This window comes from Hemicordylus capensis, chromosome 2, assembly GCF_027244095.1.
Source record: "Hemicordylus capensis ecotype Gifberg chromosome 2, rHemCap1.1.pri, whole genome shotgun sequence".
NCBI classification, from domain to species: Eukaryota; Metazoa; Chordata; class Lepidosauria; order Squamata; family Cordylidae; genus Hemicordylus; species Hemicordylus capensis.
Genome location: NC_069658.1, coordinates 52,921,641 through 52,937,216, shown reverse-complemented (window position 1 = coordinate 52,937,216; position 15,576 = coordinate 52,921,641). Strand labels below are relative to the sequence as shown.

Sequence of the window (15,576 nt, the reverse complement as noted above, 5' to 3'; positions counted from 1 at the left end):
CCACTGTGCCTAGCCCAGGGCTCAACCATTGCTCCCTTCTGTGTATTGTCATCATCCAAGCACTAGATGCAAATATGAAGGACATATAGTGAGGGTCATAGTGAAATTTTTGACTAGCCTCACAGCTAATGAAATTCCCTCTCTCTCTCGGGGTTTGCCTCCAAAGCAGTGATGTATCTAGAACCGAATAAGTTGGGACAAATGTTCCTGGGCCCCTGATGGGTATGTGTGTCTGCCGGTTGGGCGACAGCTCGCTCTTTGCTCTCCCCCTCCCACCTTCCCAACTCACGGCATGCTTCTGGTGCAGTGGCACCTGACTGGAGGACTCAGCTTTAAGAGAGATTAGGGAGAAGGGGGGCATCTTCAATTCTTGTCCCAGGGCCCACTCCAACTTTGTTGTGCCCCTGCTCCAAAGTGTTGTGAGAATCCTTGTTCAGGCTGCTTTTAAAAGCCAGATTTAGATAGTAGTGGGTGACCCCTGCTAACTTGGGACCTCTGCTAACTTGGCAAAGAGGCACCTTTTAATGTGGTGATTCTATTTATTTAGCAGGGGCAGAGTAACTGGCCCTCTCCACCCCCAGCACAGTACTTCCAGTGACTGTTGCTGGAGTCTGTCTTATGTTTTTTTTAGATTGTGAGCCCTTTCGGGGGACAGGGAGCCATCTTATTTATTTATTATTTCTCTGTGTAAACCACCCTGAGCCATTTTTGGAAGGACGGTATAGCAACTGAATGAATGATTCTATTCGATGTTTGATATGCTATCATTTCAATTGGTTATTTTATTCTCTTTTTACTGGCTTGGACCCAAAGAAGTGCCAGCAAAACTCTACTTGCTCAATAGGCTTTCTTGCATCATCTTTCCCACTACAGCTCCTTGAGTTGCCCTCCAAAGCTGCTCTTGAGTGCTGGAAGATGTTCAAGAATGGCGTTCGTTGTGGAGTTGAACTGGCAGCTTTTAACCTGGTACCATAATTGCAGTATTACCATAACTGGTTTTAAAGTGAGGCAACATGAAGCAGACACTTTGAGCAGCAGATGTCAGATCATTTGCCTGTTTGCAGTTTCTGTATAGCATTGAACAAACAAACAAAAGACCTCCTCCAGCCCAGAGTGAGGCAATAAACATTAATAAAAGGAAAAAAGTCTAAAGCCATGTAATGTGTCAGGGATCCTGGCAGAAGGTTACTTACTTCCAGCTTACTTCCTGCAGCATCAGGGGAACTTGAGGAAGGAGGCCTGACTGACCAAAGCTTTGGTGTTCCCCAAAGGAAAGGGAATTGCAGCCAGCCAGCCCAGGACAAATAATGTGATCTGGGGAGCTAATAAGGTCCCTGCAACCCTATATAAGAATGTCTCTGAATTTGGCTCCCCAGTCCCTTTTGTGAACAGTAGGTGATGGATATAGGGCCTTTCTGACCTTGCTGCACCATTAATTTTCCGAAGAAGAAGGCGGCTTCTCAGACTGAGCTTCCATGGAAGAAGTTGTTAACAGCCTTGTCTTGCTCTGCCTTGCCACTTCTCTGCCCTGGAACCTATATTCTAGGAACCTGTCTAATTATTTTCAAATGCTTTCTAAGTCACCATCATACTGCACCACATTCCATAGGTTTGTGATGCATTGTAGGAAGAGGTACTTATTCTTTCCTCCTAGTGCCAGAAAGTCATTAGATTACCCTAAGCAGTACTGTGTGTCCAAGTTACAACATTCCACCTAGTCCTTCATTCTTGGCAAGAATCTGAGCAACTAGCAGTAAAATTTCCTCCCTCAGTCATCAATTTTTTTCTAAACCAACAAATCCTCAACCTCTTCAGCCTTCCCTTGTAGGAAAGATGCTGCAACCCATTCATCATTTTAGTAGCCCTTTCCCATATTTTGCAGGTCTATGATATCCTTTTAGAGACTGGGTGACCAGAATTTTACATAGTATTATAAAGATAGCAGCACCATTGAGTTATATGATGCCAGTATTTTGATTGTTTTATTTTCAGTCCATTTACTTATAATTCCTATCCCTGAATTTATCCATTTCATTGTTGCAGCACTACTGTGTTAACATTTCCATTATAAGCCAAATAGCTCTTCCCTGGGTAGTCACAATAAATTTAGGCCTCATCAATGTATATGGGAAGCTACAATTTCCTTTTGTCAAAATGTGCATCACTTTGTACTAATGTCTTAACACTGACACTTTGTTACTAACTAGCACTGAATCTCACCTGCCATTCAGTTGTCCCTAAGCCTAGATTGAAGAGATCTTTCAGCTCTTCATCGTCTGTTTGGAACTTCACTATTTGAATATTTGGTAATACACAAACTTTGCTCCTTCACTAATCACCTATACAGAGTAGTACTCCAGATAATTTATTTTATATTGCATACTTTGGTTAAATAGCACTAATACAATATTGTTAAACAGCACCCAAAACTTTTCTCTTGGAAGATCCTACTGTTTACTGTGGAAAATGAACATTTATTACTACCTTACCTATCCTGTTTATAAACCCATTACTAATCTACAAGAGCTTGATTTTATTTATTTATGCAAGGGACTTATATCTCACTTCTTAGGCACAAAGGCCACATAAGGCAACTTGCAAGAAGTGACTATGCCACAAAGGTAGAACACAGTTTTTGATTGTGTGAATGACCTCTTGAGTATATAGGCTTTATCCTCCAGGCTGATGGGAGAGGGGGCTATCTATCTTGCCTCACCCTCTTGGAGTTGCTTGGAGCAGAGGGCCAGAAGGTAGCATAGACTCCAAGTGTCCCTATGTTCTAGAATCTGCCCCTGGTAAATCACTGTTTAATTTTTTTCCCCATGTGAGTTGCCAGAGCCATTATTCTATAGCATTCATCTCCCTCCCCAGAGTCTCTAGGAATTAAAGCTTGAGGTGGGTGGGTAGATGCATCTTGTCTCTAGTACACCTGCATGTAAATGGGTAGACAGCACTATAAAGTGCACAGCATATGGCAGGTGAAATCCAGTCTTCAACCATGTGTAATGGGTGGGATTGGGTGGGGTGGGGTGCTTGAGCAGCAATGCTTAGTATGAGAATAGATTGTTACAAGTGTATTCATTATTATTATTATTATTATTTATTCAATTTCTAAGCCACGCATTTGCAAAATGTTGGATGGTATGGGCTTGACTCATCTGCACTGGTAGTCTGGAATAAGTTGCTCTGCATCACCTGCTTTCCATTTGTGATTTTATTTATTTATTTATTATTTATTTATTAAAACATTTTTATCCCACCCAAAACCTACGTCTCTGGGCGGTTTACAACAGAATAAAAACAAAGTAAAACATTTGTTATGACAAAAATGGGGGGGGGACACACACATTACAACAATTTAAAAAATTTAAAATAATATTTTAAAACAGCATTAAAACCATTTAAAACAATTGAAACAACATTAATTAAAAGCCTGGGTGAAGAAATGGTCTTCGCCGCCGCCTGGGTGATATGGCTGAAACAAAGATTATATGCCACAATAGCCAGGTTGCTTGGTCTTGCCCCCTACATGTTCACAGACAGGGACTATTTCCCTTGGTGAAATACTGGAGAGTATGTGGCAGTTGGTATTTTTTCTTACTCCATCACTGTTATTTTTTCTTACTCCATCACTGTTTTCCTAGGAGGACTTTGTGAAAAAGTGAAAGTCCAAATCTATCAGATCAATACTATCTATGTTTACTGACACTCTCAAAGAATTCTAAAAGACTAGCCAACCCCACACAGAGCATCTGTGCTCTCTTTGGGGCTGGCGGTTACCTCCCCCCCACATCTTCTGCCCCAGTCTCTGCTTCCTGACCATGGCCGGCCATGCCAGGCCCAGCCGCCTCTCCTCCCCACTGCCACTTCTGCCCCCGCACTTTCTTTCCCCCCTCCTGGGCCTTGTCTCCGCGGCTGGCCCACCACCGCTCCTTGCCTGCCTCCACAGCCGGGCCTGCCACTGCCTCTGGCCTCCGCGGCCTGGCCTGCAGCCACCACGGCAACCAATCCTCCTGGGTGTGGCTCAGCCAATCAGGTGACTCCACCGCCCAGCCAATCCCATCTTGGCGCCAGGACACACATTCCAAGGCACACCCAGGAGAATTAAATATAGATTGGTGAGGCAAGACTGCTTTGAAAATGCAGTCTGATTCTTCCTCAGCAAGGCTTGTTCTACCTTTTAAACAATTCAAGGCTTAATAAAGCTACTTTGCCTGAAGGCAACTTAGACTGACAGGTCTGTAATTTCCTGCTCTCCAATCATCTTTATATTCAGACTCCACACATGTGTCTCTAAACACACCTCAAACCCATCTCTGCTTTGTACGTTGTGAAAAATATAGTTCTGTTACTTTTGTAGGTTATGATATCTTTAAAAAATTGATACCTGGGAGTGCATTTCTGGATTATTATTATATTACTGGCATTATGCATTCACCATATAACCATACACCTGGTTAAACTATAAAATATATGTTGTGGTGCCACAGTGATGCATAAACTCAAGATACCTAGTACAAATTACCTCATGTCCTAATTATTTTTTTTACATCTTACATACCCAACTTCTACATCAGGAATGAGCTCCTTTTAATCTTGTGTGCACTACTCATTTATATATTTGAATTCCTGTGTCCCTCTGATGTGTTTTAAAGTTATAAAGCAAGAGCGCATAATCAGAATCTCTTAACAGATATTGGCCAGTGGACTGTGGTCTACCTTTTGCTCATCACTGACTTGAAAATATCATAAACCTTTCATTGTAAATGTCATTGGGCAACATCCAGACTGAGTACGATTGACATTTACTCATGACTAACTTGTCTCATTGCAATCAGTGGTGCTTGGTCATTACTAACCAGTTTGGATGTTGCTATATGTGGATCAAGGAAGCAGAGGCATAGCTAGGGGAGAGGGGGCCGTGTTCGACCATCTTCCCAGCAGCCTGAGGGAGATAATGAAGAAAATAGGGAGGGGTGGATCTGGGGGGCCCTCAGGAGCTGGGACCCCGGGTTCTTTGAACTCACCCGCTAATTATATAGCTAATTATAGCTATAACTGAGCAGATAGTTAACCCATCCGCTCAATTATAGAACCCCTGCCAGGAAGTTCTGTGCTCTGCATATTGGTTCTGTGCCATGTCAATGCCAGGAAACACTAAGTTTTGATTTTTAAGTTGTTGCCAGCAGATGTGAGGTACAGACAGATGTGAGGTACAGACTTCTAGAGTCCATGCCCTGGATATGGAGTTTTGCACCAATGTGGCATCAGGATGATCTGGATCTTTGCAATACACTCACTAGTGGTTGATATTAAATATGGATATATGAAAGGTGAATGCCTGAAGTTTTCATAAACTTCAAAGGTTTGGAATAATATGTGACCCAAGATCTGTTTCTTGCCACCACTGTGATACTAAGATGTGTTGATTTCTCCATTGTGCGTATGATGCATTAAGCAAGAACTGATGATTGGGCTGTGGTTTACATGTGGGATTTGAGAGATCTGGACCATCCACATCACTGTATCAAGGAGGGTGAACTGTTTTGTGCTTCGAATATGCCAGTGCTTACTGGGATCTGTAATTTGTATAATGCAACACAGTAGTGCTCTAAAAACTGCTGTGATCTGCTGGGGAGGTTACACTTTACTCCACTCATTGGGATGGAGGCCAGAGAATGTTCATAGAGTGGTAGTTGTCTGAGCTAAGAGTGAGAGAAAGTTTATCTACTGAGTGAGGGACCATTTTAGCTCATGTTGTTTTCAAGGTATGACACGTGTGTGCTGCTGGTTGTGTGGAAGTCGGGGCTTGAGGGAAAAGATTCTGACTGTTGTGAGGGAGAGCAAGCAGCCAGGAGCTCGAGATCACCGTTGCTCTTGTATGTGCATCAAGGTTTTGTGCTGCCTGACTCAGGGGATGGGAACTTGAGGGGCCGTGAGTGTACTGTGCGTATGTGTGTGTAGTGTTGTGGGTGCTCGTCTCGCAGGTGGGCTGCTGATAAACAGAGACGCTGAGACTAGATTAGCAGTTCAGGGAGACTGGTAACGTTTCTGGCCTGAGCTAAACGCGGAGGGGAGAAGCTGTCGAGACGAGTACCCTGCTGGCTAAGTGGGTTGGGGGGGTGACTGGTGACGAGGGCAACGCAGCAGCTCGCGCGGGCTGAGCTGAAAGAGCCTGAGTCTCCCTGTGTTGTGCTGGCTGCGAAGGAGTCCAGTCCGCAGTTTCCGTCTCTCCTCAGCAGTCTCTGTCTCTGGCAGCGGCGGAGGGCGGCAAGGCAAGCGCACGGAACAGCCAGTTGTTTAAAATCCTTCTAGAACCGTTTCTAATTCCCCCTTGCGCCGGGGAAGGGAGAGCGGGAGGGGGAGGAGGAGCCGGAGGCTGGTGGGGGGAGGGAGCCAGCGGAGAGGAGGAGAGAGCAGCCTGTCCTGGTCTCTGCCTGTCAATCACGGCGCGGGAGGTGTGTCCGAGCGCGCAGCGGGCCAATGGCGTGTGTGTGTGGCGGCGTCTCCATGGTGACTGGGCTGTTCCTGGGGAGGCTGTGATGGGTTGACAGGTGCGTGACAGTCGGAGCTCTCTGCAGGCATGTACGGCAAAGGCAAGAGCAACAGCAGCGTCCCGTCCGACAGCCAGGCCAGGGAGAAGTGAGTACAGCCCGCCGGACCGCACAGCACAGCCTGACTGGGCGGGGGGCGCGCATACGCCCTGCACAAAGTAACTTTCCCGCTTGTGGCAGAGGGGGCCTCGCACGCGCTCGGGGGCAGCGCAATCCCGGCGCGGGAAAGAAGCAGCAGAGCGGGGCTGGGGGTGGGGGGCGGACACACGACGACGCCACAAGTCGGGGTGTAGGGAGGAGGGTGCGCGCGCGCTTGGAGTGTGTGAGTGTGCGCGCGCGCGCTCGCGCGTTTGTGTGTGTGTGTGTGTGTGGGTAAAAGTGAAGTATGCGAGACCCTCTCCCGTTGAGGCAGCGGCAGGGGGTAGCGGAGCCCCCTCCGAGGGGGGTGGGGCCGGGATGTTGGGCGCTCCTTCCGTGTTGGCCGGGGACAGGACAGGACGCGCCGGAGCCCCTCGCACCCCGGCGGGCGACGGAAGGCTGTAGCTCAGTCGGGGAGAAGAAAGTGGCTGAAGCAGGCGGTGTGGTGCCTCTCACCGTGGGAGGCTTAGGGTAGGATTAGCGTTGAGGATCCAGAGCCTTTCTCTGTTCTCCTCTCCCACCTTTAGCTTCCCGAAGGGTCATGGTGTCTGTCTGGGGGATGGGCCAGAAGATGGTGTTGGAGTAACTTTGGTAACAAAAGAGACTGTGCTGTTGTTGAGGCTTCCGCTGGGGAGAGAGAAACAAGCCTCCTTGCGTTGCCTGTTAACTCCGCGACAGTCAACTTTTCTTAAAAACACACACACAAACACCAAACCAGGACCTACTATTCCCCACACGCACGCACCCCCCCCCCCCGTTAAATTCAGAGTTTGTTTCTTTTGGCACAACTTGGCCTAGGTTGGGGAAGAAGGCAACTGTAAACGGCTTTAAAAGAGAAAACAACTCAGGACTTGACAGTTTAAATGTGTTGCATTCTGCATTTCAAAAGAAAAAAAGAGCCAGTTGGGATAGGTCATGTTTTGAAGAGAAAGGTGAAATTGGGTTGGTTGTTGGTGTTACTGAAAGCCCTGTGTTGATGAGAAGTAAGCCTTTAGCCTGGGATTTTGGTGGAAGATTGTCCATGTTGTGGGTTGTGTATAGGTGGTAGGAAATGTTGCTATGTGAAACCTATTATACTTTTAAAGAAGGAAAAACCCTCTCCCCCAAGCTACAAAAGTATGTAATTTCTACTGAAATGCTTTAATTCACCTGTTATAAATATACCAAAAGTGCACTTTTTAAAAGTACATAAAGGTTTGTTGTAAACAAAGTTAATATCTCCCCAGTATACAGCAGAGCTAGAGAAAACTACTTTGTTGTTAACTTCCCAGTGTCCTATAATAAGACAACTTGTCATCTTCTGTTTGTAAGCCAAAAGAAGAACTGGGCTAAATGAATACAGCAGAAAGTGGTGTTAACAAATTCAAAGTAAACAACAATATACTGGTGTGGTTTTTGAAGTTGTTATAATGCTAGAGTCTTTTTGGCACTGCTAAAGTTAGATGTTTCAAGTTGCTACCACTATAAGTTAGCTGTAATTACAGCTTTAGTTTGCTTCACTAAAACTAGTAGAACTCAGCGAGGAGGGCCTTATGAAGAAGGAAGAAACAGTTTCTGATTGGATGTCTATTACTTAGATAGAGAGCATTTACTACTTACCTCCTTTTCTCATTTAAAGACTTCTTTGGTGTACTCGTTACCTTCACAGTTTTAGGGTGAAGTTCTTGAGGTCAGCTCCTGCCTCCCCCCCCCCCGCCCCCACCAGAAATTATGTTGGTATAGATCTTCTAAAGTGTCACTGTGCATGTCTTTAGAGCTTCCATTAACATGAGAATGAATATGCTAAGCATGAGTGATAAGTTTCCATTGAGGCAGTTTGTGCTGAACCTTCACCTAAAAGTTTTTCTTGTTGCTGTATTTTGGAGAGGAGAGTTACTTCCTGACTCCAAAGACAAAGAAGCAGGCCAGAGGCTTATACTATCTGTCAGATATTTGATCACTGTGTGATCAACTTTGTTCAAAGAAAGGAACACCTTCCCAGAACTCATAGTGTGACTGACATTTGAAACAGAAATGGATAAATATTTAAAATTTAAGCCAGTGAAAATTTTAAAATTACAACTTGGAAAAAATTTCCCACACTTTTATATGTCATTAAATCTTATCTTTTTGGCCAAGCTTATGCAGCTGAGCTCGTATATTGTGATCATTTCTATTGTTGTAACCTTTGTTAGAACAATAGAAAAGAAGTTCTAATTTCACAAACTTGAGCATGGAATCTGTGTTGCTGTCCAGTCTGTCTGGGATGTATATTAGAAGTCTTGATTTAATCGTTCTGTAGAACCATGGCTGTGTTGGTATTATGAAATCAATGTGTGTTTCTGAAATGTTGTAGCTCTGGATATTTTAGATCATGACTTTGAATATAGAATGTAGTAAGAATACTATCTGGACTTTTAAAAGGAGGAAGAAAAAACAAACCAACAAGCTAGCTACACCGAACTGCCACCAAGTAATAAGTACCCTCTGAAGTGAAGTTAGAGGAACTGCTAGATGGTGCTGTTTGATCTAAATACATTCATCACCTCATTCATTACAGCTTGCAGCAAGAAATCTGTATTGCCCCTACAGAGTTTGCCTAGAACTATAACAATATTTTCCAGTAAACTTGAAGAAGTTAATTGTGATCTGGGCAGTGTCATGTTTGTGTCAGAAAGGAGCATTTTAGAATTTATGAAAAAAAGAACTCGATGTTTTGTTGAGTATTATTGTATAGGCAGTGCTGTACAGAACATTTTCTGTATTTATTACGAGTAAACTGGGGCACTCAGTTGTCATCCATGTGCCTTTACTTCTGTGGACCTATAAAGTAAGAGTTCTGTACATTGTTTTCTTAGTACTTTTCCACCACAGTACAATTCTCACCCTGGGGATATCGTTCTATTGAGAGCAGTTGTCGTCATATTAAAATGAGTACAGTGGGGTGGGGGTGGAGATTGGAGAGAAACATTTTTCTGAGCTTATAAACTAGTGATTATCTGAAACTCTGCAAGATTGCCCATACCTGGAACTGGAAATAAAAATTAATATTTGTTTCTCTCTCTTTCTTTTTTTGTAAGATTAATTTGGTATGGTTACATGCTTGCTTTTAAATATTTATATTTATATGTAAATATTTGCAGACAGTATAATAAAGCACACAATGGCTAGATCCAGAACCCAGTTGTACATGCTAAAAATCCACTTAAATGGGATAGATGTGCTTAAGTAGATCCAAGATTACATACAGATTCTGCTTTGGGATCTTTAAAAAAATGCAGTGCTTTAGCTTAATCAAATCATGAAACAAATGTATTTGTGGTTGACAATATCATGGTAGCTAATTTTCAAAGCATTAATAACAATTTTTTTCAAGTTTTAACAAAGCACACTTGGTTCTGACTCTTCACTATAAGTCTGTGGCCAGAGTGACAGAATTCTGACATGAAAAATCTGTTTAAAGAGAACGATTGTGTGTATGTGAATAAGAGTGTAGTTTATTGTAGTTTGTCTTTACACTGGGAACATAATGCACTTTACATTAGATCTAGTTACAGTATACTTAGCGAGATTTTGGCAGTGCTGGATTTCTTTTCTTTGCAGATATGATGGTAATATTTGTCACCCTCTGGCAAGTTTTCAAAGTGTAACAAATTGTAATAGCTTAACCTGTGCAGAGCATCTGCGCGCTAGTACTTGATTGCTCCCCTCATCCCCCGCCATAGCCCCCTCAGAGTTCTCTCTACCCTCAGAGTTCTCTCTACCCTCACCTAGCTGTGCTTCTGCCCCTCCTCTTCCATCCCCCTCACCCCTCTTGGTTGCTACTTGATCCCATTGCTCCGTCCCCCTCACACCTTTTGGTCATGGCTGCAGTGTTGCCAGCGCCAACTGGCCACACCGCAGCTCCCTATCCCCAGAGTCCTCACTCGAGCCCCGTTCCTGCTCCTCCCTGCAGGAGTCGCAGCAGCAATTGACCAGCCCTTCCTCATTGCCACCGCCGCCAGGGCTGCTCATTCCCCTCAGGATGCCGACAGGCTCGGGCCCATTCCTCACCTGCCTCCCACCGCCAATGGCCTCTGTAGTTCCGAGCAGTAGCAACGGTTGATCAAGCCCTTCTGCGCTGCCGCCATGGCCACTTGTTCCCTTCAGGTCACTGTCAGGCCCAGGCCGGTCTCTCACCCTTCCTTCTTTCTCTCTTCTCCTCCCTTCTCTCTCTCTCCTCTGCTCACTCTTCCCCTGTTTCTTCCCCTCCCTTCTCTCTCTCTTCCTTCCTGAGTTAACAGATCTTCTTTGTCTTGTTTCATCATCTAATTCACAGTGGCAGCCTCCTCCTGAAGGGGCTCTTTCCTCCCTCACAACCCCTCTCTTTGCAGACCCATGCTCACTATCCTTTATATTTATATTCTTCTCTCTTCTACAGTCTTCTCACCAGTAACAGCTGCATTTTCATTCCAACTGATCTTAATCATTACAGGCTCCTCCTCCCTATCTGCATATGGAATTCTCACTGCCCAATCACTGTGGTGTGGTCAGGGCTTGCCATGCACATTTCGCCACGGACCACCTAAGCCCTATATATATATAAAACTCTAGAGGGTGTGTGTGTGTGAGAAAGACAGACACAGAGAGAGATGTAGCAGCTAAAAGGTATGAAATTTCATATAATATGTTCTGTCATGACCATGTGAAGAATATTTTGTAAGAAATGGCAGGCATGTGGATGCAGCAAAGAATGAAAGATCTGCTTCAATGAACAGGTCTACTATTGCAAGTGTTGTGAACATTCCTCTGAATTTAGTCTTTCTCTATTGTTTTAGCAGTATTCTTGTCTCTTGTGTTCCACGTCTCAAAGGTGAACTGAAATTAATGAGAAATTAGGAATATTCACATATTAATTGCCAACAAACTCTTACAAAATTACTTCAGATTATTTTATATATTACAGGAAACTACTGGACTAGGTTCTCTGTAGAAGGTTTTTGGCAGAGCTTATATGACTACTAGTTAAATAAATGATGGTCTTGGCAGAGTGAACATGGGACAGCTTTATTTTCTAAGATTCTGTTAATGGTTTTGGGTTTTTTTTTGCGGGGGGGGCGTGTATGATCCCTCTTCATGTAAGTTTCACTGAGCATTGAAGGTGGTGAACAGTAGGGTGACATGTTTTTAAATAGTAGAGTCCAGTGACCATTTCCCTCTAATGTAAGTGGTTTTGTCATATTGGGTCACAATGACAAGGGATCAGATAATGAGAACATCCATCTTAGTATGCAGGTATACTTTTTAGGTTTGTACTGTTTTGGAAATACCTGTTAGAATCTTCCAGCGTAGTGAAAGAGAGACCATCATCTCATACTTGGTTGGTCCTGTGCATATGAGTTGGGCAACTAAATGGGCCCACCCAAAAATAAGATTATGAGTTCTATGCACTTGGGGGACTCTCCAGGTATGCAGAAGCACATTGGTTTGCAATTTTTTTTTAAAAGGGACTCTTGTTTTAGAGTCCCTTTAAAAGGGACTCTAAAAGGATTCCAAAGAATCTGTGCTCAGTGGCTTCCAGGACCTATGGAATATTACATAGGAAGCTACCTTATACTGAGATAAGACCCTTCTTGGTAAGTATTGTCTACACTGACTGGCAGTGGCTCTCCTAGGTTCCTGGCAGGAGACTTTCCCAGTCCTAATTGGGCATACCAGGGATTGAACCTGGGGCCTTCTGCATGTGCTTTTTCACTGAGCTCTGGACCCATCAGGTGGAGGAAAAACAAAAGGAAAATGGCAGGGTGGGGTGGAAAGGTGGAAATCATCCTGCTTGAGCCCTTAATACAATGGCATATTATACTGCCTTGAAGTAGGCATTTGAATATGGAGGATGTGTGCCATGAGGTTACTCAACTTCCTCCTCTTCTCTGCACAATGGAGAAATTGTGGGGTGGGGAGGAAAAAAGTGTTCCCTCTCAAGGCTGGCTGGAGTCCTGAAAAAGATTATTCCTTGGGGCTGGGGATATAGTGCAACGACTTCCACACTTCTGAATTTTAAAAAGATAACAGAGTTTAATGGGATTTTTCAAAATGACTTGAATATTGGTTTTATGGGCAAATATTTTTAGTGCCAGCACTGTACATAATAAAAAGATGTGGTTCCTGTTCAGAAGCACTGTTACTATGAGTGAGGAGCCATTGCTCATCTTCAGCTCCTGGGGACTTGCTCTTCTTCTCTTATTTATTTTGTAGCTTTAAAGAGAGTGTGTGTCATTTGGCTCTGAATGTTTTCCTCAAAAAACACAATGAAGCTTTACGCTTAAACAGAGTTTAGAGTAAACATTATTAATGTAGTCTCCAATCCCCTTCTCACTTAAATGAACGCCAGAAAGACAAGTTCCCTGTTTAACTTGGCAAATCACTATGACGATTCCAGGATTTATGCACTAAGGGCATGAGCCTTAGAAGCACCTCCTGTGCTGACACAACACTCTTTCCCCACCTCCATTCCTCGTCAGTGCAGGTAACAAAACATGGGGCCTATAAGCTCTAGATACTGTATGGTCTGCAGATTATAAGTTATGGAACCATCTAGCTGAGGAAAAGCGGTACTTGCACAGTTTGTAGCCCATGAGGTTATAGTCTGGTGGTTATAGGCCACCTCCAGCCTCAGAGGCAAGATGCCTCTGAATACCAGTTGCAGGGGACCAGCAGCAGGGGAGAGGCCCTCACTTCTTGCTTGTGGGCTTCAGAGGCATATGCTGGGCCACTGTGTGAAACACAATGCTGGGCTAGATAGGCCTTGGGCTTGATCCAGCAGGTCTGTTCTTATAGGCCTTAGGTTTACTAGGGTTCCACTGTCTATACCAGGCCTGCTGAACTTAGGCCCCCCACCTGTTTTTGGACTACAACTCTCATAAGCCCCAGCCACAGGGGCCAATAGCCAGGGATTATGGGAGCTGTAGGCCAGCATCTGCAGGAGGGCCGAAGTTGAGCAAGCCTGGTCTATACTGATGTGATGGAAGAAGACTATTATGCAATGTATCTTCTTGGCTTTTAATAGCTTAATTTTGTGGGGGCTGGGAACCAATTATAGATGAATATACAAGAAAGTATAACTCACTAGTAGACTTGCCTCTTTGTAAATATTTTTGTCTTTAAAAATAGCTTATTTTATAAGATGAATGTGATGACAAAAACTGGGGGGAGGATTTGTAAAATAATGTTTAAATACAAAATGTGGAAATAGGATCAATAGGTTGATCAAATTTCTTACAGGATTCAATAGATAATTTTAACACCGTGTTCTGAGTAGCTCTTTTCTTTCTTTAGTATCAACATGTGCTAGACACTGGTTATGCTAGCTCTGATTGTATTCTGGTAGACCGTTTCTGTGAACTTCTTATAGACTCTTGTTAATAGTTCTGAAAGCATGAAACAGACTAGTGGAAGCTGTCTTGATCATGGATACATGCTCCTTATCACTGCAATTCAATTTCTATTGTTTAATCATAGATAGCTGCTACTACTGATATAGCAACAGTATTAAACAGTTTAGTCAATTGTCACATAAACACAGAGGATAGTCTATTTTGTTGTTCTGAAGCAAATATAAGCCTTTAAGTGTGGTTCTCCTGGTTGTGAAAACTGTATTATTGTTAAATCCTATAAGCATTTTTTAAAAGTTAGAATTAAATATGTAGACAATATGATGCTTTGTTCATCTATGCTGGATATTGGCTATCTAAGATACCACCACAATCTATACACTAATAATTCTGCCAAGTTCTGTAGAGCTCCAAGTTACATAAAGGGCTGTGTGTGTACAGGTTCTTCCCTGTGAATTAGAAAACGCTCTGTATATGCAATAACTATATCTAGGAGAGAGCAGGCAACCAATAGTCAAGCAGAGTGCTGTGTGTACAGTGAGGTTACTTGTTTATGCTCGAACCAATGGGTTGTGATAAATGTTTCTAACTATTCCTTCAGACTATATCTGAAGCTGAGAATTAGTGTTGTTTTGAATGGGAATCCTAATTTACTGAAAGAAGGTATTTCAAATTAGAAACACCTTTCTTGCCTTGTAATGTTAATAGTCTCCTAAATACCATTAACATTAAGCAAACCATCTGTGTACACATTCTCTTAAAACGGCTGTAATTCTTTTCTTTTTTTTAAAGAACTTGCTTTTTTCTGAAAGCAAGTCTCATGGAAATTGGAGTTACTTAAGAGTAAAACTGCTTAGGATTTGGCTCTAAGGAAGACTCATTTCATTTTCAAATGGCAAATAATTATTTACAGATATTTACTCCCTGTAAATAAGAGATGAATTAGGTTTTGTCTGTCTTACATGCGTTTTTCAAATAATTCCATGTACAGGATAATTCTTAAAATTGAAATGTAAAGTTAACAACCAAAGGTTCTATGACGTACTGTTGATTGGAATTCATTTGCGTTTTAATTTGCTGTTGACTGTGCCTGTTTGATGCTGTATCTTTGAAATCTTATGTTCCTGAACTCACAAGCTACTCTGGGTTTCTTTTTGGTAGAAAAGGTGGGTAAATAACTCTATGTGATAGACTTTGGTTCTGTTCAGTCTTGCCCATATTTTCTTGGAAGGAAACTGCATTGAATTCAATGGGGCTTACTCCCAGGTAAGTGTGCATACCCTCGTCCAGTTCGTACCTTGTGAAGTTCAAATGAACATCAGGGTGTGTACAGAAGTCATGATTAAATCTTCTTTCTCTTTCCCATGTCTGTAATTTAATTAGTATGTACATTGAAGTTAAAATTGGCTGTCCAACATTCTATGCTACATTAATAATGTTTTTATGTGTGCAGTAGTTTACAAAAGGCTCAAAACCTTTAGGTGTTATATGAAAACACTGTGCCATTGAATGCATGAAGGAGCTGTTTTCTCTGG

General features: G+C 43.0%; 1 protein-coding gene across 15 annotated transcripts in view; it reads left to right on the top strand.

Annotated features, from left to right (window-relative positions):
* The first annotated feature begins 6,378 nt into the window (after nucleotides 1-6,378).
* SSBP2 (single stranded DNA binding protein 2) overlaps nucleotides 6,379-15,576 on the top strand; it is a 210,574-nt gene continuing 201,376 nt past the window's right edge. For 2 of the 15 annotated variants that reach the window (XM_053288748.1, XM_053288746.1), the window contains exon 1: nucleotides 6,385-6,642. In XM_053288748.1, coding sequence (XP_053144723.1) covers nucleotides 6,584-6,642 — 59 coding nt within the window. In that variant the 5' untranslated portion in view covers nucleotides 6,385-6,583. Of the gene's footprint in view, nucleotides 6,643-6,896; nucleotides 7,164-15,576 lie in introns of those variants that run through there. The other 13 variants (XM_053288740.1, XM_053288733.1, XM_053288737.1 and 10 more) reach the window with 10 other exon arrangements.